We start from the raw sequence: 24,458 nt of genomic DNA on the forward strand, positions 1-24,458 counted from the left end.
AGAAAAGAAATCATTGTTGTGAAAACATGAAATATTCTTATCTAACTCAGTGCTTTGTTTTGTCTTAGTCACATCGATCAGACGACAACATGGCAGGACCCCAGGAAGGCAATGCTTTCCCAGATGAATGTTACAGCTCCCACCAGTCCACCAGTCCAACAAAACATAATGAATTCAGCCTCGGGTAAGTCAAGTGTGATTAAAAGAATGCCTTAATCACCATTTTGCAAATTTCTTGTTTTTAAAAAACAATAGTTTTCGTTTGAGTTGATGATACAAATTTATTTCATATATTTTCTTATGTTTAACAATTTTGAAATCCTTAAATCCTTATAAGGTTCAAACATTTAACTAAATGATAACATTTTCACTATAGAATGGGCCACCCATACAATTTGAATCCAGTGATAGGCAAAGGGGGCTCCTAATTCTAAAGCCATTATTTTATAGTTAAGTTCTATTAATTGTTAACATGCTATCATAAACTAGCTTGGTTACTTCAAAAAAACAAAACTAATAAAAAACAAAATTCTTCCAAAACTAAATGGTACCTCAAAATCCTCTTCAGTCTTGGTTCATGCTTCCTTGTCTACAGTTTCTTTTTCTCTCTTTGTGTTCAAGACTTTATAACTAAAGTTGTTTCCCACTTCCTTTAGTGGTTAGGATAGAAAGCAAAGGTATATTGTTTCTCTTGACCATCCAAAAATTCATTCCACTCTAAGGAATCACTAGAGGGCAATAGAAATGTTTCTTTCTTCGGGGTACTTGTTTGTTGTGCATGTCCCAGGTCCAAACCTCAGAATTAATTGGTAACTAAATTAAGAACTGCAGAACTTTGTAATGATCTAAGTCTTCTCCTAATACTATTTTGTGGATGCAGAGGAAAGCCAGCATTATCTCAGGTGTTTTCTGAATGTATAAATGAATTTCTTGTGCTTTTTCTTTTGTAAATAATTTGTGACCTGTAAAAGCAGAAGCCTAAATGGGTTGGTTTCTTTGTATAGATTTGTTATTGTTGTTGTTACTTTTGGCTATATCATAGAATTTTTTCAGATTTCTATAAGGAAAACAAAATATGGGATCCTTTGTTACTTTTAAACTAGGTTATGTATTATGATCTTTCATTGAATGGCCTCTGTTTAGTCTATATTGGATTGCTTTCTGTCTAGTGGAAGGAGAGAGAAAAATTTGGAACACAAGGTTTTGCAAGAGTGAATGTTGAAAACTATCTTTGCATGTATTTTGAAAAATATAGCTGTTTAGCTATTATTTTTGTAAAAGCCTTTCATTATAAGATCTAGTATTCTAAAATTTTCTGGAAAAAACTCTAAAGATCTTCAGTAGTATTAAAATGTTATAGAGAAATATTGTTGAATGTTGCCTTGGACATATTTATGTAAAAATTAATGCTATTTGAATTTTTTATTTTAAAAAAGCCTTAATTTGAGGGGAAATTGTAAAGAACTTGAGAAACCTATAGTTAAGTTTTTTAACTTTGAAAATAGAAAATTCATTTAATAGAAAGATTTCAATATAGAGGACTTACTGAGAGGTACCAAAAACAAATAAGCAAAATACTGCCATATAACAGAAAGCCAACTAACCAAAAACAAATAAAATACATCCCTATGACTGTCCTTACATCTATATTGGAAATTAATTTAACATAAATTAACCCTTTAATATAAAGGCAATCTGTGTAATTAATCAAAGGTAACCATAGAAAGAGAGCATCCTAGCAGCATAGAATCACAGATTAAAACTGAAAGACAGCTCAATGAACATCTAGTACGATCCCCTCATATTATATATAATGAAACAGGCCCAGAGAAGAAGGTATGACTTAAGGGCATACAAGCTTAGCATTTGAACCCATGGCCTCTGAGTCAAAATTCATTGTACTTTATCTACTGTTGTTCTACTCTACTCTACACCACATTGTGTTCTCCCTCTCACTGTAAAACATGTTGCAGGGAAATATACTTAAACACGCTTCTTTGGGTTGGTGAATATTGGGTGGTAAGACACCCTCTTGGTTTTTTTCCCTAGGCTTATTTGACTTCTGGTCTTATCTAAAGACTATGCTGGTGGTATTCTAATTGTTCTTTCTTTTACTACTGATCACTTATCTCTCATTGTGAGGTTTGTGACCATCTCACCCACATTCACCAGTGGTAGAACTGCAGTTTTCTGTAGCACTCCATTTTTTTTTTTTTTTTTTTTTTTTGTCTGTAACAAGTAACTGGGAATAATGTAAGTTATAGAGCCAGAAGCTTAATTAATATGTCAGGCTGGAATTGTCCTTGCTACTTCTGTAACTTCTGTATAGAGCTGGGAAATTTTTGGTGTCCTGGTTCAAGTTTTAAAATTAAAACTTCTAGGTGTCTCTTATCCGTTGGAAGTTTTAAGCCTTTGCTATATTACATATGAATTGATGTATCACTAAATAAATGTATCATGTAATGGAAACCAAAATTTCCTGGCATTTAAAGTGTTCCCTATTGTAGCAATTTTCACTTCTCCCTTGGATTTGACAATATTCTAATGTATATGGATACATTGGACTTGTATTTAAAAGCAAATATCCATCACAAAGCATTTCTGGTTGTTTTCCTACATATAAGTGTAGCATGTGGTGTTGGTGAAACTGAAATGCTTTTTATGTAATGCTATGTTCATTGTATAATTGATGCATTTGGAAATCTTCCAAGTGAATGTTTTGAGGGAAATTTTTAAATTTATTGTATTCTGTGTTGGCAGAGATAACAAGTAGAGTTGTCCCTTGAACATCACTGTAAGTCTGAATGATGCTGTGATGAATCCACCTAGTGAGGAAGTTTTTTAATTCCTTGAGTGATATAAAAGAAAAACTTTTGACTTAATTTTGACTTCTTTTAATTGATGCTGTCTTCAAAAAGTAATCAATACTACTAATACTAAAAGAAGAACCTGGCTTAATGTTGGCTTCTTCTAATTGATACTACCACTTAAAAGTTTAAGGCCTTTCTTCAAATGAGCAAACTAGAAGGACTGCTTCTGTGAATAATACTACTTTATGGAATTGAACATTCTTTCAATCAATAGACATTTGGGGTGGACCTACTATATACAAGGCACAGAGGTAGAGGCTTGAAATATAGTCCTAAAAATACTGTATCAGCCCAGAAGGTCTACTTGGGGAAGGGGTAATGAAAGGGTAGAGATGACATACATAGATAAATATGATACAGGGCAGTAAATGATGGGAAAAAAGATAATATAGATAAAATGTTCTAGGAAAATTTCAAGGGAGTAAAAACAGTTTTAACTTTTGGGGATAGGATAGTGTTCAGGAAAACTGATCAGAGAAAGTGGTACTGAGCTAAACCACTAAGTAAAATGATGATTCTGGAAAATATTGATGAATAAGAATTAGTTTCCTATCTTGGGGAACAGCTAATGTACGTAAAGGAGTAGGAGATGGAAAATCAAATTTGGGTAACAATTAGTTATCCAATTTGGCCAAAACATTAGAGTGGATAAAGCTAGAAATATGAATGTGATTGGAGGAATATGAACTAGATTGAGAAGGTGTTCAAATGCTAGGCAGAAGAGTTTATATTTTATCCTAGAAGCATTTAGGAAGTGACTGAAGATTTTTAAGGAAGGGAGTCATAGTCCTGGAGTTAATTAGGTTATGGTTATAGGACTATGAACAAGAAATATAAGTGGAAAAAAAAATGAAGATATTATGGTATAAATACACAGAGTTGGCAGCAGAGGGAATCTGAAAGTAGCAGTAGGGAATTAGACAAATATGCCAAATGACCTTCCTTGTCTTATGTGTTTGAAGGTGTATGGTAAGAGAACTGGCAAACAATGGAGACATTTTGAGGGGAGTTAATTAATATTGGAAAATTAAGATTGGAAATTTGGAAACAGCAGTTGAAGAAAACTTGCCTTTAGCATCAGACTTTATTGCCAGTCATTAACAATTAACTGTCTGGTTCTTCCCTTCTTCAATATACTGAGGGCACTCCACCTGGGAGAAGCAGTTTGCAAAAGGTACCCACAAATTAGAATTCTAATCAGAATCTACAATTTTCTCCATACCTTGTCCCCACAGCTAACAAATTCCTACTGTATGCTTCCCTATTCTCAGGGTGGAGAAACAAAACAAAATATCTCTCCATTGTTACTATTGCCTCAATTCTCATCCCTACTTCAGCTTCCCCTATAACCTCTATCATTCCGTTCTATTAGCAAACTTCCCCTTTATTCTAGATACCTATTGCTACATTTCTTCCTTCTGGTAATCACAGAAACCTGGATTTGACAAGATATGGAGAAAATTTGCTATTTCCAGTTTTCAGATGGAGCCCTCTTGAAACTATAAACTGTCAGGTAGCAGAGCTCAGGCTACATAGACAGAATTCACATAAGAGACAGGTTTGGACATGTGATTTTATGTGCCATTGGAGACAATATTAATATCCATGAGGTCACAGATTCTTATTGAAGCATTAGGGCAGCTACATGGCACAGTGGTTCACCTTTGCAAAACCATTGTTCCAAATTTTTCTCCCTTGCTCCCTCTTCTCCAAGACAGCAAACAATCCAAAAAGGAATAAACATGTGCATTTCTTCTGAACCAATTTCCATATTTGTCATGTTGTGCCAAAATAATCAGGTGAAAGGGGGAAAAACATTAGAGAGAGAGGGGAAAAAACCCAAGCAAACAAATGATAACCAAAAAAAAGGTGAAAATACTATACTTTGATCTACATTTAGTCTCCATAGTTCTCTCTCTAGATGCATATGACACTTTTCATCACAAGCCTTTTAGAATTACCTTGAATCAGCTCATTGTTGAAAAGAGCCAAGTCTGTCACAGTTGATCATCACATAATTTTGTTGCTGTGTATCAAGTTCTCTTGGTTCTGCTCATTTCACTTAACATCAGTTTATGTAAGTCTTTCCAGGCTTTTTTGAAATCAGCCTGCTCATCATTTCTTATGGAACAATAATATTCCTTTACATTCATATATCATAACTTAATCAATCATTCTCTGAGAGGCATCTATTCAATTTCCAATTCCTTTCCACTATAAGCTTGTTAGAATCTCTCTCTTTTTTTTAATAGCTTTTTTATTTTAAAATTATATGCATGGGTAATTTTACAGCATTGACAATTGCCAAACCTTTTGTTCCAATTTTTCCCCTCCTTCCCCCCACCCACTCCCCCAGATGGCAGGTTGACCAAATATATGTTAAATATGTTAAAATATAAATTAAATACAATATATGTATACATGTCCATACAGTTATTTTGCTGTACAAAGAGAATCAGACTTTGAAATAGTGTACAATTAGCCTGTGAAGGAAATCAGCTTTTTAGAAATCTTAACTGAAACCTAGTATTACATTTGAATAGATTGAAACACAATATGAGGAAGGGTTTGGGAGGTTAGGAGTTAGGGAGAAGATCCTAGTGGGGAAAAAAAAACAACAGAAAATTTTAAATAAATAATTAAATCAATGAATCTTCCACCTTGAAAATTATTATATTAATATAGAGGTGTATCTTATATATGATAATACATGAAGTAGATAATTTAATATTTAATGACAGTAGTTGAAAAACTTCATTTAACAGTAAGGATTGCGATTTTACTTTTTTGATGATTTAGTTACATTGGTTATAAAGTCACAAAATCCAGTAACGGCACCTTCTATATATGCAACTCTTACAAGTGAAGCTCTAATAACTACTAATAACTAGAGTAGTTTAGAGTTTTTAGAGCCAAAAGGTGACTCTGAACTAACACCAGAAGGCAACTGAATTTTTTAATTTAATTTTTAAAAAGGCATTTCTTAGTCTCAGAAAAAGATAATGAAGCATTTTCAGTCACACCTGAATAAGAAATTCTCTCTACAGTATTATTGACTAGAATTCATTTGGCTTCTGTTCGAAGGTCAGGACCTCATGACTAATGGAAAATCCATTCCCATCTCCATTTCTCTTCTTAAAGTTACAGGATATTTTCTTCTCCTGATTTTCATCAGATTTCTTGCTCTCTTTAGTTTAGCTGATTCTTCAATATTCATCAGGCACCACATAATTCTGAAAATCCCTGGAGGCTTTTTTCCAGCTTCTCTTTCTTTATTGATTTTTATTTACTCTCATTGAATCAGGTGAGGTAGAGAGTGAAAGTAGTGGTAATAGAGTGTTAAGGAGAGAAGCAGTCTTGATCCAAAGCAGTGGAAATTACAAGAGAGTCTTCTGGTTCTCCCTATAAGATGCGAAAAGCCTCTTGGCCACTCTTCTCCGGTACATATTGTGCCTTCCCCCATTCTTTTTGGCTCATAGGTTGAGGTGGGGGCATTGTATACTTCTTGCTTTCCATTGCCATTTCCCAATTCTGCACCTATCTACATCACTCAGTAATGTCTTTCTTTGGGAATTATCCTGTACATATCTACTCTCTGAATTAAAATGCTGATGAAGTGAACCATTGGGATTAGGTTTGGAATAAAGGAAAAGAGACAAAGACAATGAGAAGATACTAGGAGACTTGTAGATAAATGTCACCAAAATCAAGATGAGGTAATAAATAGATGAAGTGGATCTGAAAGGATGAGAGGTTATTGAGAGATGAATAAATTCATCTCTAAACTATTGTAGAAGATGGCAAAAGATCTTGAGCACTGTTTTATACGCAAAAAAGAGTAGAAGGAAAAACAGATTCACAAAAAGTGTGATGAGAGACCTAACTAATCATAATCTCCTGAGGGCATTTAGGGATGAAATTGAAAAGCAGTGAAAAAATAAAAAAAATTTAAAAAATTTAAAAAACCCTTAAATCTGTAGTTACTGTCAAAAGTTTGTCTATCAATGGCTGTAGAGCCACCAAATATGTGCTCTTAACATAGTGCTTGAGGTATTCCATAAACAAAATTGACCCTTAAGAAAAATGGGAAGAGGAATGTATAATCTGCAATATAGCAAATATATACAGAGGAAATCCATATGTGAAACAGAAAGAGTACCAAATGACTAAACTTTGATATAATTGGGTGAAAAAAATGATAGAGAATATATCAATAATCACCAATTCATATGTTTACTTTCCCATGTCTGCAAAATATTTAATGAATTTTATATGCAGCAATAATAAAGTCTTTCATCAAAAACAACTCTGAAATTGAATCATACCATTGACTGAAAGACACAATGTATATAAGACCCTTCATTGCTAATTTTTTGTGACTTTTAAAATTTTTTATTTCAGTGAAGTAGATCAAATTGCTTTTTTGAAGACCCTGTTCCAAAGACCTACTTTCCACAAGTATATTTCGATCAAAAATTTCTTAGATAAGACATCTCAAACAGAGAACTTCTATTACACATCAAATGAGGCATAAACACAAAATCTTGTTTTGTTTATTTTTAAAGCTTTCTATTTTCAAAACATGCATGGATAATTTTTCAACATTGACCCTTACAAATATATAATATAAATAATAATCTTGCTGTACAAGAAAAAGCAGATCAAAAAGGGGGGAAAACGAGAAAGCAAACAACAACAAAAAGAATGAAAATGCTATGTTGTGATCCACACTCAGCTCCCATGGCCTTCTCTCTAAGTGTAGATGGCTCTCTTCATCACAAGATCATTGAAACTGGCCTTAATGATCTCATTATAAAACAAGATCTTATACACCAAAGTTTGTCACTATTGTAGGGGATGGTGTAGAACAAGGTTCAAATGGAAGAAGGATTCTGTATAGAGGACGTACTTCAGAAGTGTACTTGTATTAATTACGTGAAATCCTAGAACATTGTAACTTTGCCTAAATGAAATAAAGAAATCACTCAAAAAGGTTTCTCCTTAACTTTCCACAAAGATTTTTTAAAAACAATAAATGGAAGATCTGTTATTGATTATATTCCACTGCATGGATAACCCCAAAAGTTGTACTATCACTTATGTCTAGAAATGGATAATAAACTGGGTCAAGAACTAAAAGAGGAAAACAGGTTAGGTTGCCTTTTTTGAAATTGGGCAGTACTTTTAATTACTATTGCTATATGTTTTTATAACATCTTTTCCAGTGATATCCTCTCTACTCAGAGAGCCATCCCTATAATAAAGAATTTTTTAAGAGAAGGGCAAAGTCAGTTTAGACAAGCAAAAGACACATCAGCTGAATTTGACAGCATATGAAATGTTCCACACCAATAGACCCTCATTTCTACTTCCCCCCCAAAAAAGTTGTTCATGACCCCAGTTAGAGTTTTCTTGGCAAAAATACTGGAGTTGTTTGACATTTCCTTCTTTAATCTGTTTTATACATAAAGAAACAGAGGCAAAATAGGGTTAAGTGTCTGAGTCCAGATTTTAACTCAGAAATATAAGTCTTCCTGACTCTAGGTCCAATCCATCGCACCATCTAGCTGTTCACAATAAAGAGAAAGATGTCTATTTTCTCTTCTTTTTAGTGATGGACTTGATTATTATAGTTACATGTTCACCTTCGGTTTTGATTATTGTTCTTTTCTTTGATGTTGTGGTTGTCATTATGTATGGTGGTTTCCTGATTCTATTTAATTCAGTTTCTATCATTTCGGATAAATCTTACCATGCTTTTTGTTCTTCATAGTCTACAGTGGAATGTAATTCTCAGTTACATTCCTAAACCAGAATTTGTTCAACCATTCTGCAATCAATGGTCATATTACTTGATTGCCAGGTTTTTGCTTCTACAAAAAGTGCTTGTATGAATATTTGATTCTCTTTTTGACATTCTCAAGATAAGTACCTAGCAGAGAGATCCCTGAGTTGAAGAATATACCCATTTTAGTCACTTTCTTATATAATTCCAAATTGAACTGATCCAACCATTTTGTAAAACAAGGTTTCACCAACAATGGTATATACCCTTTCTTTCACAATTCCTCCAACATTGACTATTCCCATTAAGTTACACTAGTGCTTTTAAGGACTCCAAACATCTTTCTGAAACAAAAGTCCATCTTTTTAATATCATTTTTCTAGTTTTCAAAACATGGAATGCATAGTCCTGAAATAACTAAAATTGTCAGCTATAATTAATTAATACATATATAATGAATCTGTATAGGGTACAATATAATGCCTATGAGATGTTGCACAGATGTTGAAGTTAAAAGATGTTATTATCAGACAAATGTGCAACTGGAAAAGGAAGTGTATTTATCATGTATCAAGAGCAAAGAGGCAACTGATAGATAAATTGACATAGCTCACTAATAATGACATAATAAAAGAGTTATAGAAAATCCCCTCTAAAAGAGGAGTTTATTTTAAAAAATGTAGAGAAAAGTTGTGCAGGTTAAGAAGACATGGGATGATTTGTGTTGTCTACCAGTTAATTGTTGGGATCATAGATCATTCAAATTACAGAAAAATAAGATATTTCTTAAAGTTGAAATTGCAAGGAAAATAACTTTATTCCTCATATATGTAATAATGATAATGGTATGATAATAGTAAAAGAGAAGGTGTCTCCTTTCTAACCTAGGCTAGAAATGCAACAGCCACTCATGAGCCTGTTTCCATTACTAATTAGCATTGGAGCTTTGATTTGCTCCGTTTTTTGACCTGGAGATTCTTTTCTCCTTAGGCAGCTTGGAGATCCCTCATTGCCTGAGGTGTGGTCCTCTGCAGTTTACTCCTAACCTCAATTGATCCACCAGCCTGAACCTCCCTAATAGGAAGGATTTACTCAGGTGTATATCACCACATCTAATGATATCATATTTATATAGCACTTTAAAATTTGGAGGAGGGAATAATAGAGAAACAGGAAGTAACCAGGTGGAACTATTAGAATTAGAGATAAGATATGAAAGAAGAATCTTTCCACTTTTTTCTGCTAGGTGAGGGTTAGTTCTTTTTTTTTTTTTTTTTTTTTTTTTTTTAATAGCTTTTCATTTACAAGATACATGTATGGGTAATTTTTCATCAATAACAATTGCAAAACCTTTTGTTGCAATTTTTTCCCCTTCTTCTCCCCATCCCCTCCCCTAGATGGCAGGTTGACCAATACACGTTAAGTATGTTAAAGTATAAGGTGAGGGTTAGTTCTTGTGAAAACAGCATGAGATTCCTAGGATATTTCCCTGAAAGGAAAAGCTGAAGTTATACCTTGATTGAGAAAAATGTCCTGTCAATCTTGCAAGTCAATACAAATCAGGGGAAACTGCTGCACCTACTATCACTGCTGTGGAATAAGACTGATCACGCTTGGGTACAATCACAAAAATAAATAGTAAAGAGCTATATTAACTTGGACCCAATCCTGTGGCTACTACTGTATTAGCTGGCAAATGCTGAAGTTCTATGGGGAAGGAGGGAAGAAGAGAGACACATGGAGACAAAGGAAACTGACACAATAAAATGCAGCCCAAAAATGAAGATCAAGGTGTTCCTCCTTCACAAGCAGGCAAATTGTTCTGCTTTTCAAATATAGGGTTGGAAAAGGGACTTCCGGCCAAGATGGTAGAGAGGACACAGACACCTACTTAATCTCCATCTTTGCTCTCAGAATTTATTTCATGACAAGGCCTAGGAATTAGTGCTTGACTGGGGAAAAAAAAACACAAATAATTACCAACAGAAGACATTGTTGAAATTCTTCAGAAAAGGTCTATTTTTGCTGGCAGGGGGGGACAATCAGATCAGGTGCAGGCTGAGGGCAGGAAGTGAGAGTATGGCAGGCAGCTCACACTGAGTAGATCTGAGGGGGGAGTGAGGTGTGACCTCAGCTGTTTCTGGGGAAAGAACTTTACCACAGTGTTGGCTACTTTGTCCTGGCAGCAAGTCAGTAGACCAGCAGAGAAGCCGTAAACACAGGAGGTAAGACTAAATTCCAGAACTATCAAACCAAGGAAAAAATATTACAAGCTGCTATAAAAAATCAATTCAAATATAGAGGAGCCACAATAAGAATTACTCAGGATCTGGCAGTGTTCACATTAAAGGATCGAGGGATCTGGAATCTGATATTCCGAAAAGCTAAAGAACTCGGTATGCAACCAAAAATAACTTACCCAGCCAAAATGAGCATTTTTTTTCCCAGGGAAGAAGATGGACATTCAAGGAAATAAGTGAATTTCATATATTTTTGATGAAAAAACTAGAACTAAACAAAAAGTTTGATCTCCAAATATAGAACTCAAGAGATACCTAAAAAGGTAAAAAGAAATCTTGGGAACTATATTTCTGCTATAAAGATATATAAAGAACACATGTATAATTTGTTCTAGAAACTAGAGGTGGAAAGAAAATTGTACCCGGAAAAGGGTAAAATGGGAGTACTACATCTCACTACAATGGAAGCAAAGGAAACCTATTATATCTGAGAGAAAGAATGGAGGGGATGAACATAGTGTGTATCATACTCTTGTCAGAATTGGCTGAGAAAAAAATATTAGACATTCGATTTATGGTGAAACTTCTTCAAACTCACTGAAAAGTGGGAAGGGAAAAATGAAAAGGGAAGGAGTAAGCTAAGCAGAAGGGAATACGGAAACTGTGAGAAAAAGGGGTAAGATGGGGGGGAAACTCTAAGGTGGGGAGGAGGGATACTAAAAAGGGAGGTTTGTGAGAAGCAAGTGGTGCTCACAAGTTTAATATTGGGGAAGGGGGAAGGAAAGGAGAAAAGCATAAGCAAAGGTTAACAAGATGCCAAGTAATACAGAATTGGTCATTTTAACCATAAATATGAATGGAATAAACTCCCCCATTAAGAGGAAGTGGTTAGCAGAATGGATTAAAAGCCAGAATCCTATAATATGTTGTTTACAGAAAACACACCTGAAATAGGGAGATACATGCAGAGTAAAGGTAAAAGGTTGGAGCAGAATCTACTATGCTTCAGGTGAAGCCAAAAAATCAGGGTTAGCCATCCTGATCTCAGATCAAGCAAAAGCAAAAATTGATCTAATTAAAAGAGATAAGGAAGGACACTGTATCTTGCTAAAGGGTAGCATAGATAATGAAGCAATATCAATATTAAACATGTATGCACTAAGTGGTGTAGCATCTAAATTCTTAAAAGAGAAATTAAGAGAGCTGCAAGAAGAAATAGATACAAAACTATAATGTGGGAGATCTCAACTTTGCACTCTCAGAATTAGATAAATCAAACCACAAAATAAATAAGAAAGAAGTCAAAGAGATAAATAGAATACTAGAAATGTTAGATATGATAGATCTCTGGAGAAAACTAAATGGAGACAGAAAGGAGTACACTTTCTTCTCAGCAGTTCATGGAACCTATACAAAAATTGACTATATATTAGGACATAAAAACCTCAAACTCAAATACAGTAAGGAAGAAATAGTAAATTCATCCTTTTCAGACCATGATGCAATGAAAATTACATTCAATAAAAAGCCAGGAGGAAATAGACCAAAAAATAATTGGAAACTAAATAATCTCATTCTAAAGAATGATTGGGTGAAACAACAAATAGTAGACACAATTAATAACTTCACCCAAGAAAATGACAATAATGAGACGTCATACCAAAATGTGTGGGATGCAGCCAAAGAGGCAATAAGGGGAAATTATTTCTCTCTAGAGGCCTACTTGTATAAAATAGAGAAAGTCAATGAATTGGGCTTGCAACTAAAAATGCTAGAAAAGGAACAAATTAACAAACACTAAACTTGAAATTCTAAAAATAAAAGGAGAGATCAATAAAATTGAAAGTAAAAAAAACTAATTAATAAAACTAAGAGTTGGTTCTATGAAAAAACCAACAAAATAGATAAACCCTTAGTAAATCTGATTTTAAAAAGGAAAGAGGAAAATCAAATTGTTAGTCTTAAAAATGAAAAAGGAAGAACTTGCCACTAATAAAGAGGAAATTAGAGCAATAATTAGGAGTTACTTTGCTCAACTTTATGCCAATAAATTCGATAACTTAAATAAAATGGAAGAATACCTTCAAAAATATAGCTTGCTCAGATTAACAGAGGAAGAAGTAAATTGGTTAAACAGTCCCATCTTAGAAAAAGAAATAGAATAAGCTATTAACCAACTCCCTAAGAAAAAATCCCCAGACCCAGATGGATTTACCTGTGAATTCTACCAAACATTTAAAGAACAATTAACTCCAATGCTATATAAACTATTTGAAAAAATAGGTATTAAAGGAGTCCTACCAAATCCCTTCTATGACACAGACATGGTACTGATACCTAAACCAGGTAGGTTGAAAACAGAAAGAAAATTATAGACCAATTTCCCTAATGAATATTGATGCTAAAATCTTAAATAAAATATCAGCAAAAAGTTTACAGAAAATCATCCCCAGGATAATACACTATGACCAAGTAGGATTTATACCAGGAATGGAGGGCTGGTTTAATATTAGGAAAACTATTAACATAATCGACTATATCAATAACCAAATTAACAAAAAACTTGTGATCATCTCAATAGATGCAGAAAAAGCATATGATAAAATCCAACAAATGTTTATCTGTAGGGTTCTCTGGGAGGGGGAATGTATGTACACATATTTAATATTAGTCTACATTATACTTTCTTAAGTCTAGATAATCAGCAAAACAATAAATCAATCCCTGATTTGTAAAATTACTGATTTCTGGGGTACAGGTAGTCACTTTGAAATTTTAATACTCTACTTATTTTGTATTTAATTTATACTTTCACATATTTAGCATGTATTGGTCAACCTGCTATCTGGGGGAGGGGGAAGGAGGGGAAAAATTGGACAAAAGGTTTGACAATTGTCAATGCTATAAAATTACCCATGCATATAACTTGTAAATAAAAAGCTATAATAAAAAAAAGAAAGAAAGAAAGAAAATTTAATACTCAATTTTTACAGGTGGTTAAAACAATCTCCAGTACATTCCTGGAAGAGGACATACACAGAAGATGTTGTGAAGATTTAAAGAACTAGATTTATGCACTGATTAAGTTCTAGTGGGTAGAATAGGTTGACAGTAAGTATTTTGAGTCTGTACAACTGAGAGGATGGTAGTACCTCAATAATAATTGGAAAGTTACTATGTAACTAGTAACTAAGTAACTATGTAATTAGTAACTAACTTTTAGTAACTAAGTTACTAAAAGTATAGTTATGGAGAAAGATGAACTCTTTTTTAGAATTACTGAATTTGAATTGCTTTTAGGATATCTATCTAATTCAAGATATGCAAAAAGCAGTTTATATGGAACCATTGCTCAGGAGTGAGCCTTGGGGCTAGATATATGGGTCTGAGAATCATCTGCTTGGATAAATGAATCTAGTTGAAGCTAATGTTATTATCAATGTATAGGATAAGGAGAATAATTATAGGAGGAAAAAAGAAGACCCCCCCCCCATACAGGACACCAGTGATTAATGAGATGAGAATCCAGTAAAGAAGCCTGTAAAAGAGCAGTCAGAAAGGTAGAAGTAGAACCAGAAGAAAAACATGTCAGAAACTGAAAGGAAAGTATTCAGAAAGGTACAGTGATCCAAAGTCAAAAAATGCAAAAAGGTTTAAAAAAAGAAAAAGATGAGCATTGAGGAAAAAACAAGGCATTTCAATTTGGCTATTAAGACTTATTTAATAGAGTATACCAAGAAGATTGAGTTGAATGATGAGCCAAATTGAAGAAGTTTTAGAATTGACTCAGAGGTGAAGAAGTGGAAGCAACCATTAAAGAGGACTTTTCTTCAGGGGTGCTGAGAAAGGGAGAATTATCAAGTGATAATTAGTGATTGTGGTTGGATAAAGAAACTTTTTTTTTTTTTTAATTATTTCTGCTTTCCTCAGTTACATGGGAAACTTTGTTGTACATGTACATTCATTGTTTACATATTTCCATATGTAAGATGTAGGGAGAGAAAAGCAGAACAAAAGGAGAAGAAATGAAAATGAAAAAGGTGAAAATGTTATGTGTTGGTCTAAATTCAGTCTCCATTGTTCTCTCTGGATGAGGATGGCATTTTCTACCCAAACTTTGTTAGGATTGTGGGATCACTGAACTACTGAGAAGAACCAAGTCAATCATAGTTGTTGATCATTGCACAATCTTGCTGTTGCTATATACAGTGTTTTCTTGGTTCTGCTTGCTTCATTCAGCATCAGTTTGAGTAAATTTTTTCAGACTTTTCTAAAATTAACTTACCAGGTTTGGGGTTTTTTTGGTTGTTTATTGCTTTTATTTTTTAATAAAGGTTGAGGAAGACATGGATCTCTTTGTAGGAACCAATAGATGAGGAGAGATTGAAAACTAGCGAGTGGGGTAATGTTAATGAGGGCAGTTTGCTGGAAAATATGGGATGGAATGAAATGAAATCAAAAGGTTCATTTCAAAGAGCTTGGTCACCTTCTTCAAAGAGGGGATTTGAAGAAGAGATAATGAGGAAGGTGTCTGAGAGTCATTTGGAAGAATAGGGAACCTTCATGGAATGGCCTCTTTGATTGCAGTCCCCTTTGAGAAGATGGAGAAAAGATGTAATGAGAGGCTTGAGGAAGGATAAAAATGTTTAGAATATCTGTTACTATATTAAGTAGGATAACAAATCAGTTAGAGAGATGAAAACTGAATACCTTGCTTGCAGGGAGGACCCAGTTGAGATCATATAACAAATTTATAATATATCTAATCAGCAGTTTTCATATTTTCTCCAGTCCTGATCATGAACTTAAGAATAGTTGTGAGGAGGAGGGGGTATATGGTGAGACTGTTCCAGGTTTGGAGTTTGTCCAGATGTGATTGGCCAGATCAGAGGCAAGAAACTTAATAGTTGAAGATAGTGTGGTGTTTGACTGATTCACCTTAGGATCAAGAAAAAGAAGGGAAGAGAATGGGACTGTTGCAAAGGTGATGATCTGGGAAAGCAATGAGAAATGGAGGAATGAAAATTGCAGTGAGAATGAAAAACAGAGGTAAGGACCATATGGAATGATTAAAAATTACGGTTAGATAAAGAAATTTCAGAGTTCATTAATATAAAGTAGAATACTTATAGGTGATGGCAAGATGAAGGTTTTTTCCATTTCTGTGGTACAGCTAAGGTTGAGCTAGCATGGAAGAAAAGATCTACATAATACTAGAATGAGAAACTAGGAAGTTAAGGTATTTGAGGAAGCATGAACCTATTTGTTGAAAGGCAGGAGTTGGGGTGGGAAAGATAGTCGGCTACTAAACTCATTGAGAGAGAAAGGGAAATAGCAGGCATCAGCAAATAATTGTCACCAGGATTTGGATTGAATGATAAATGTGTATAGTATAAATCTCAAAAGGAGATGTTGCTGAGTGATGATGGTTATTGTCTAGAAGTGACAGTTTCATCTTCTGTACCCCAACCAGTTAATTCAGGGTATCAATGAAATTGCAGCCAGTGCTGAAAAACATCCAGGGATAGTCTCATCAGAAGGGAACTGGATCTCAGTGACTGCCAGAATATGGAAGGAATGAAACAGGAAAACATGTTGGATGAAAAGAAATTTGTTCATTATGGAGCAGACTTTCCACAAGAAAAAACGATGGGTAGATTTGCAGTGAGACACTGGGAAGAAAAGATGGATGGAGAGAATAAGGAAACAAGTTTAGGATAGGGGAAAAGGTTTGTCCATCAGCATCTAGGATTAAAATCACTGAGGTCTGTTGAGGGAGACTAATTCACAATTGTTCAAGATCCTTCCTCAACCTCATGAAAGATGCTGATTTTGTCTCTTGTGAGGTTCCATGAAACCCACCTCACAAATGGCAGAAATAAGCAAAGGTAAAGCCCCAGAGAGTCTGGAAAGGATACAAGATCTATCCTTGTGTGCCCACTAAAGAAGTTGTTTAGGGAGAGGGTGGTACCCTAGAGCAGGGAGCATGACCTAGTCTCCAGGTCACCCCATAAAAACCTGGAAAAAGCCTTGGAGTATAGAAAGATATGAGTCCGTTGGCCTTGTCTGGTCTGAGATCGCATGTAGAACCAAAACCGGAGTTCCTTTGGTATAACTAAAAATTTACTATTTCCGTGTTCCAATCATGCATTGATTCTAGTGATATGATTATCCTATCATGATAAACTCAATTCATTTATCTAGTGTTATTTGAATTTTTTTTATCCCTTCCTTCTGGACACAATTATAGCTACCTTTTTTGGAAATTTTCATTAATTCTTGAAGATGCTGAATACAAAAACTGGCAGCTTTAACTTGAGCCTTCTGCCCCTACATAAATGCCAGTTGTAGGTGCTGGCCTTCCTGAGCCTTCTTCTTGACCTTAACTCAAACCTATTTCTTTCTCTTAATACCTCCTGCTACTGTGGCACCATTTTTTTTTTCCTAGTTCAGTTTCTTTAATCCTAATTGGGGATGAGGGAGGTTGACGCTGTTGCTACTGCTACTCAGCTATTGATGTCCCTCCTCAGCCTGTAATCGATTTAGAATTTTCAGTAATTAGCAGTCTCTGGCAAACCTGTGTCAATGCTCCTCTCCCCCCCAATCCACTTTTCTTATAATCTTTAATCTTTTCTTCTCCACTGACTCTTTCCCTGCTGCTTATAATTATACCCAGCTTTTCTCCATTTTTAAAAAAATATTTAACTCTGTTACCTCCTCTTTTCCCTTTTATAGCCTAAGACCTTAGAAAAAAGGAGTCTGTAATCAACATTTATACAAGATACAAGATGGTAAAAAGAATTGAATTGGAGATTGAAAATATGGGTTCCAATCCTGGATCTGTTGCTTACTTACTACCTCTGATCTTAGGCAGGTCCCTATATTTCTCTGGGTCTGAGTTTCATAATCAGTAAAGTGAGAGAGTAGAAGTGATCTCTTGAGAAGAGAAGTAGGAAATGATTCCCATCTAATTTCCAATCTGTGATCCTGTGATTTTCCAGCCCCGCAACATATTTTAATAGACCTAAAACTCAAAACACATCACAGAGTTTATGCCTCTGTTCATGCTCTGCTGAGTACTTGCTTATTTCAGAGAAGTTAAGTCAGTCTTTTGTGCTTTGTAACAGCTTACATCACTGGAGGCATATAAAGGGTATAGAAATTGTTTCAGTTCTTCTGACTTGGTCTTGAAAGTTATAGTGACTGAATAATAAGTAAGTGATTTATAGAAATGATACTAGTTAAAGTTTAATTTTCATTTTCCTTAGTGATTTCCAAATTCTTCTGGTTACTGTCTTGCTACAATCATTTTATGACTCATGGGAGAAATATTTGTGTGAAGGATCAAGATGTTAATTCTTATAAAATGATATTCATAAACTACCATATAAGGATAGTGCTGTGAGTCTAAATCCTGTGACATCAGTAGCTGTGGGTCTCTGAAATCATGTTCAAAATATAAACAAGAACCTCTGGAGAATGATTATTTTTTTTTATTTCTTTTTTAACCTAAAGTGGTATCATTTCCCCATCCCATTCCCTACTTTACTGAAATTAAAAGATTTTATTAAAGACATATGGAGGCAAGATCAGTTTTAAAGTTTTACTTAAGAAGATGTTGCTCATTGTATGCAAATGACTTTCTAAAATCAACTTATTTTAATTTCTAACATCTTGAAGTTCCCATATTATACTACCCATATTCAAATAGCTGACTCAGATTGTCATTTAAGAAAGTTCTTTGTGCTTAATTAGGTTTGTTCTCAAAAAAATCTAACCAACAGTAAATGAATAATTGTCATTTCCCATTTAATAATGTAAAAATCACATATAAGTTATAGTTATATTTCTTGTTACCTAAGATCTGACTTGTTCTTCATCTGAGTTCATTATATAGATGTTCAATAGGTTTAGAGTTGGTAAGGACTTTAGAGATCATCTTAGGAAGCTGTACAGCATAGTGGATGGAGTATGAAGTCTGGAGTCAGAAAGACATGAGTCCTAATTTGGCTTCAGACACTTGACCCCCTGCACAAGCCACTTAGCCCGGTTTGCCTCAGTTTCTTCATCTATAAAATGAGCTGGAAAAGGAAATGGCAAATCAAGAAAACTCCAAATAAGGTCACAGAGTCAGACATGACTGAAACAATTGAACAACAAAAGGCCAATCTTTTATTTTACAAATAAAGAAACTGAAGTCCAGAAAAATTAAACAGTTTGCCTAAAGTCACATAGAAGAGCTGAAATTCAAACTTAGGTCTTTTGACTCTAAATTCAGAATTTTTTCAGTAGTACCGCAATGTAATTTTTACATTTTTTCCTTTTTTTCATTATCTATTGATACTATTTTATGTCACACATTATCAAATAAATTCATCAGTCATTTAGTATTTATTTCATGTCTATTATATTCCAGACTCTATGTTAAGTACTAGAGATAACAAAGATAGGCCAGAAAAACCAGCCCATTCTTAAGGTGCTCACAGTATAGTGGAGGAGACATCATATAAATAACTGTACAATTGAAGATAGTGTCAGAGGGATTGCATGAAGATTATGGAGAACATCAAACTTTAGCCAGGGAAGTTGAGGTGGACATGAGGAGGTACAACATTGCAAGTATGGGGGACAGCCAGAGAATGTGCTCAGAAAAGAAATCTTGTTGTTCATTTATGTCTGATTTTTTTATGATTCCATTTGGGGTTTTCTTGGCAAATATACTGGAGCAATTTGCCATTTCCTTCTCCAGCTTATTTTACAGATGAGGAGACTGAGGCAAACTGAGCTAAGTGACTTGCCCTAGGTCACATAGACAATAAGTGTCTGAGACCAGATATGAACTTGAGAAGATGAGTCTTCCTGACCCAGGACTTTCTCCACTAGCTGTCCACATGACATCTAGTACCAAAATATATCTAGGAGCAGAAAAGTGATAAAAATTCATCAAGAGCTAAAACCAAAATACATTTGAGCCATATTTCAACTACAGTAAATCTTTCTGCTCACTGGATTTTTGCTATTGTTCCTTGGTTCATGGGAGCATGAGATTTAGATTTAGAGATGAAAAGTACACTGGAAGTCATCGAGAATCTATCTTTCATTATTTTACAGAAGAAAGCCCAGAGAGTTTACATGGTCCTTGCCTAAGGCTACACGATAGAAAATGTCAGCTGGAATTTGAACACAAGTCCCCTTGACTCCAAAACCAATATTTTTTTCTCCCTCACTGAACCAGGCTACCTCTTATGTTTTGCCATGTGTTTCTGATTTCAGAATCTTTGAGAGTCTTGTTGATGCTATGGTGGGAAAGTATGATACAGAATTTTACAGTCACTAATAACATTTCATTTCACCATTTATGGTATACATTTTTTACAGGGTTACTTGGGACTTTAACTTGATTGAGAATTGACACTAGAGTTAACTTTTATTGTACAAAAATCTAGTTTATAAATATGAGAATTATAATCAGAGAAAATGTCTGAGATTAATTTAGCATGAGAAGATTCCATGTTTTAAAAACCTTTAGAGGCCTAAAAGAGGTTCAGAGTGGCAGTTACTTTTCTGACTTGAATCTTTCTCTCTAAAGAATATTCATATCTTGATTTTAGCTACTTACTAGTGATACCTGGGCCTAGTTAGTTTTCTTTGGGCCCGTGAAAAGTATGGGAGTTGGACTTGATGATAATCCAGGGTGCCTTCCAGTTCTAAGTCCTAATATTTCTATCTGAATTGTAAATCCATTTTATGCCAAAGGGTTTCTTATTTATTTAAGTAGGTAAATAGGTGGTTGATGGGTAGAAAGGTAGATAAGTATGGGGGAGGGTTTTGCTCAGGCTGGAATGCAGTGGTCATTCACAGATCCAGTTTCTATACTGATCAACACTGAAGCTTTAACCTTTTCCCAATCAGTCCTGTTTCCTCTTTAGGCAGACTAGTGGTTTCCATTCCCAGGATCTCTCAGCATTGGTGTTGGGACTTAGTGTGATTAACTAATTGGCTTTAGTCCTTCTGTAACTCTGAGCTGAACTCAAGCCATCCACCAGCCCAAGACCTTCCCAGAAGTACAGGATATAGGAATGTATCACCACATTCAGCTATGACTTTATATAGAGTCATTGTACCTTAAACTTTTAAGGAGATTTGGAGTTTATCCTATCTGATCTTCTATCCACTATAAGAATCTTCTTTTCAAGACCTGGAGAGACTTACATGAACTGATGTTGAGTGAAATGAGCAGGACCCGGAGATCATTATATACTTCAACAACAATACTATACGATGACCAATTCTGATGGACCTGGCCATCTTCAACAATGAGATGAACCAAATCAATTCCAATAGAGCTGTAATGAACTGAACCAGCTACACCCAGGGAAAGAACTCTGGGAGATGACTATGAATCACTACATAGAATTCCCAATCCCTCTATTTTTGTCCGCCTGCATTTTTGATTTCCTTCACAGGCTAATAGTACACTATTTCAAAGTCCAACTCTTTTTGAACAGCAAATAACTGTTAGGACATATATACATATATTGTATTTAACATATACTTTAACATATATTGGTCAACCTACCATCTGGGGGAAGGGATGGGAGGAAGGAGGGGAAAAATTGGAACAAAAGGTTTGGCAATTGTCAATGCTGTAAAATTACCCATGCATATAACTTGTAAATAAAAAGCTATAATTAAAATAAATAAATAAAAAGAACATGAGAGTACAACAAGGTTCTTACTTTCCTCAAATAGAACCTTTTGCTTCTCAGTAAAGCTTAGAATTGCATTAGGAGTTTTTTGAGAGGATAGAGTGTGGAGAAGGGGAGGGTGCCCATACCAAGCTAAATATTGAGTCTGTCATTTAATATAATTTTCACATCTTTTTCACAGGAGTTATTACTATCTGCCTATGCTTCCATTCTTTTCTTAGGAAGTTGTGTTTGTTTTTTTAAAAACAGGTACAGAATTTTGCATTTATCTGTATTAAATTTCATTTTATTAGACTTTGACAGATGTTTTGAACAGTATTAACACATTTATATTGTTGAATCCTTATTTCCTCATGTGTGTTAGCTATTCTATTCAATACCATATTTAAGGAGGCAGAATTTTCTATGGATGAAGAATAATTAGATGAGAGGTAATTAGGATGGTGAGAGCCCTCTAGACCATAACATGTTTTTTAAAAAAAGAAAAAGGACTAAAAAGATCTCAAATGCAATATGTGAAAAACTCCTATCTTTGCTCCTACAAATATCCCCACTCCACTTCACTATTTTTGGTAAGTATATTATCATCCTTCCAGACACCTGGATTCACGACATTGGACATAACACTTCCTTCTTTCTGCTCCTTTATATCTATTTGGTTTCCAACCACTGATAATTCTTTCCTCCATCAGGCTCTCATCACTTTTGCCTAAACTATCATATTGACCTCCTAGAAGGATTTCTTGCTTCCACATTCTTCCTTATTCAATCAGTCCATCCTCCACACAAAGCTAAAATAATTATCCTTAAGCACAGTCACCTAATTTTTTTTTAAAAAAACACCCACTATGTCGAGGCAGCTAAGTGGCACAGTGGATGGAGCACCAGCCCTGAAGTCAGGAGGACCTGGGTTCAAATCTGGCCTCAGACACTTAACACTATCTAGCTGTATGACCCTGAGCAAGTCACTTAACCTCAATTGCCTCAGCAAAACAAAACATCCATTGTATGTCAGGTTCTAGGCCAAGTGCTGGCATTTGACCATATCATTCCCTTTCTTAAAAACCTTACAAAAACCTAAATTTGTCCTCTAAAGTCCTTCACAGATTGACTCCAACTTACCTTCCAGATTTAATTGACATTATTCCCTTTCACATATTTTCAGTTCTAGCCCAATTTGCCTACCTGGTTTTCCTCAAACTTGGCTTTCTATCACTTGCACTGTTCACTGTGCCTTGAATAAATCATCAAATGATTGAAAAGTTATTTATTAAATATTTACTGTACATACATACTGTATCAATTCTGGGAAACGGGGGGGGGGGGGGGGGGGGGGGGGGGCGCGGAAAACAGTTCTTCCCCGCAAAAAGCTTATATTCTCTAGAAGACAACACTAAATGGGAGCTGGGGAAAGTGGAATGAGGTTGAGGGTTAAAGAATATACAGCAGCATCATTTGGAAGTGATATGGAGGTTTGATTCCAGGCAAGATAAGGCAAAAATTTTACCTATTAGAGCCCAGGGTTCTGAACCCTGGTTCTGAAGCACAGTCCAGAGGGAAGCTATTGAAAAGATATCCAAAACACAGAAGACTTGGATTGGATATGACAAAGAAAAGTCCTTCATGTTCACTATTTAGAATACTTCCCTTTAGTGTTCTCCTCAGGTGCCAATTTTTACAGAAAGCCTTTTCCTGATCTCTCTTGCTACTTGTGTTTTTTCTCCTTAAATTATACATATCTGTTCAAGTGATGTATTTCCCTAGTACACCTTTATACTGAGAACTTAATGTCTGTTGAATTAAATTCAACATAAGCAAGAATAAGGGGTGAAAGTTAGAGAGTGGCAAGTAGATGTAGGTTCTGTCCCAAAGTGAAATGGGATGTCTAGGAATTTAGTTTGTTCTCCTTCCCTAAAAATCTTTTGGAAAAGACTGGATGATTCCTTTTAGTGGTACTGTGGGATGCTTAGTATTGTTACATACACAATTTGACTTATATAGCCAAACAATTACTATTTATTTAGCATTTTTAAATTTGGAAGGCATTTCATTTCTTAGAGTTTTAAACTTTAATAGCTTAAAAACACAATAAGAGTTTTCGGGCACTGTGTATTTTCTCATTTGGCCTCACAACTACCCTGAGCGATATCCCCATTTTACAAAAATGACAGCTATTTAAGGTGGGTCATGACAATATTATCCCTAGAAAAAGATGGGGACCTAGTAAAATGTAAGCCCCTGGAAGATAAGGGACTGCTTTGTTTTGATTCCCATCTTGCATAAAATAAATACTTAGAGGTTGAGCCTTGCCAAGAATCACATATAAGGTAGATTTTTTTTCTTATAATTATAACTTTTTATCGACAGTAGATATGCATGAGTAATTTTTTACATTATCCCTTGCACTCACTTCTGTTCTGACTTTTCCCCTCCCTCCCTTTACCCCCTCCCCTAGATGGCAAGCAGTCTCTCATACATGTTAAATATGTCACAGTATTTCCTAGATACAATATATGTGTGCAGAACCGAACAGTTCTCTTGTTGCACAGGAAGAATTGGATTTAGAAGGTAAAAATAAGCCGGGAAGAAAAACAAAAATGCAAGCAGTTTACACTCATTTCCCAGTGTTCTTTCTTTGGGTGCAGCTGCTTCTGTCCATCATTGGTCAATTGAAACTGATTTAGATCTTCTCTTTGTCGAAGAAATCCACTTCCATCAGAATACATCTTCATACAGTATCATTGTTGAAGTATATAATGATCTTCTGGTTCTGCTCATTTCTCTTAGCATCAGTTCATGTAAGTCTCTCCAACCCTCTCTGTATTCATCCTGCGGGTCATTTCTTACAGAACAA

At 34.9% G+C, this 24,458-nt stretch overlaps 1 protein-coding gene across 12 annotated transcripts in view; it reads left to right on the forward strand.

Moving 5' to 3' along the window:
- Positions 1–24,458, forward strand: part of YAP1 (Yes1 associated transcriptional regulator) — a 143,406-nt gene that overhangs the window by 67,154 nt on the left and 51,794 nt on the right. For all 12 annotated transcript variants that reach the window (XM_031961059.1, XM_031961063.1, XM_031961065.1 and 9 more), the window contains exon 3: positions 69–184. In XM_031961059.1, the coding sequence (XP_031816919.1) occupies positions 69–184 (116 nt within the window). The remainder of the gene's footprint in view (positions 1–68; positions 185–24,458) is intronic.

Source organism: Sarcophilus harrisii, chromosome 3 (genome assembly GCF_902635505.1).
Source record: "Sarcophilus harrisii chromosome 3, mSarHar1.11, whole genome shotgun sequence".
Lineage (NCBI taxonomy): Eukaryota > Metazoa > Chordata > Mammalia > Dasyuromorphia > Dasyuridae > Sarcophilus > Sarcophilus harrisii.